At 40.8% G+C, this 1,439-nt stretch overlaps 1 protein-coding gene across 1 annotated transcript; it reads right to left on the bottom strand.

Moving 5' to 3' along the window:
* Positions 1 to 201: 201 nt before the first annotated feature.
* On the bottom strand, positions 202 to 830 carry LOC139901718 (uncharacterized). Its single transcript, XM_071884396.1, has 2 exons — positions 379 to 830; positions 202 to 265 (listed from the first exon to the last, which is right to left on the bottom strand). The coding sequence occupies exons 1-2, from the start codon at positions 828 to 830 to the stop codon at positions 202 to 204; spliced, it is 516 nt and encodes a 171-aa protein (XP_071740497.1).
* Between the last annotated feature and the right edge of the window lie 609 nt (positions 831 to 1,439).

Below are 1,439 nucleotides of genomic sequence, written 5' to 3'. Positions count from 1 at the left end.
GTAGGTCTACCCCTTCTCCTTACACCGTCAACCGTGAGTGCCTCGACTCTCCTAACAGGAGCGGTAAGAGGGCGCCTCCTCACATGTCCAAACCATCGGAGCCGTTCTTCTCTTAGCTTGTCGATGATGTTTCCAACTTTCAGGTTCTCACTAAAAACACTATTTGGAATCCTATCCAACATGGTTTTACCGCATGTCCACCTAAGTATCCTCATCTCTGCCACCTCCATCCTTCTCTATTGCGCCTTCGTCATTGGTCAACACTCTGATCCGTATAACATGGCAGGTCTAATTGCCACCTTGAAGAATTTCCCTTTCAGCTTTAGGGGGATCTTCTTGTCGCATAAGACTCCAGTCGCTGCTCTCCACTTCACCCACCCTACTTTTATACGGTGCGACACGTCTTCATCTATCCTACCTGATTTGTGGAGCATCGAGCCTAGGTATCTAAACGAGGTTTGTGGACGCAAGATTTGGTCTCCAATGCAGATGTTCACTCCATCATCTTGTTCATCGTCGTTCCCATCGAAATTACCTCTAAGATATTCCGTCTTTTGTCTACTAATTTGTAGACCGTTACTTTCTAAGGCCACCCTCCATTGCTCCAGTCTTCTGTTAAGCTCCACCTTAGATTCAGACACAAGGACAATATCATCGACAAAAATCAAGCACCAAGGGATACACTCTTGTATCCCTCGAGAAAGCTCGTCAAGGATCAAAGCGAAAAGAAAAGGGCTAAGGGCTGATCCCTGATGCAGGCCTACTTCTATAGGAAAAACTTCAGTACTCCCCACCGACGTTCTAACACATGACTTCGCCCCTTCGTACATATCCCTGATAGCACTAATATATCTACTTGAGATACTTCTACCATATAGGGTCTTCCAAATTAAGTTTATTTTACCCAAAAACATCCATATTTTACCCAAAATTATCCATATTTTGCCCAAAAAAATTGTTAGGCTTTATAAAAAAAAATTCCCCCTGTGAAAAGAATTTCTGTTTTCGCCACTGAGTATGTAATACCCCGTCAGAATCCACTTATGGCGTATTAACTCTGGTCCCAATGCTTGGCTTGACTTCTACATAACAGCAATGTTCTACAGCGGAAGCAACTTATACCTGAGATAAAACATGCAAAACGGATCAACATAAAGTTGAGTGAATCTATAGGTTTGAGTAAATAGTTCTCGTATGTTTCATAAATCAATTTTCATAAATCGTTTGTCGAAAATCATTTCTCAAAATCGTTTATCTGAATAAACCGCTAAGCTTTAATCTCAAAAGTTTGCGTATAGCAAATGTCAAGTAATAAACTGCTTGTAAGATGTCAAGTTTTAACTGTGAGTGACATCAAAAAGTTCTTTTTGTTTCATCTGTTTGTAGACATTACCATGTCTAGTTTCAAGTTTGTAAACATCATGTTTAAGTAACGTTCA

Source organism: Rutidosis leptorrhynchoides, chromosome 3 (genome assembly GCF_046630445.1).
Source record: "Rutidosis leptorrhynchoides isolate AG116_Rl617_1_P2 chromosome 3, CSIRO_AGI_Rlap_v1, whole genome shotgun sequence".
In the NCBI taxonomy this organism is placed as follows: Eukaryota; Viridiplantae; Streptophyta; class Magnoliopsida; order Asterales; family Asteraceae; genus Rutidosis; species Rutidosis leptorrhynchoides.
Note: the sequence above shows the minus strand (reverse complement) of the source record. Positions and strands in the feature narration are given on the sequence as shown.

Coding starts and splice junctions, on each gene's coding strand:
- LOC139901718 (XM_071884396.1), bottom strand. CDS start 830: ATGTACGAAGGGGCGAAGTCATGTGTTAGAACGTCGGTGGGGAGTACT. Junction 266..378: donor TCGCACCGTATAAAAGTAGG/GTGGGTGAAGTG, acceptor TATACGGATCAG/AGTGTTGACCAATGACGAAG.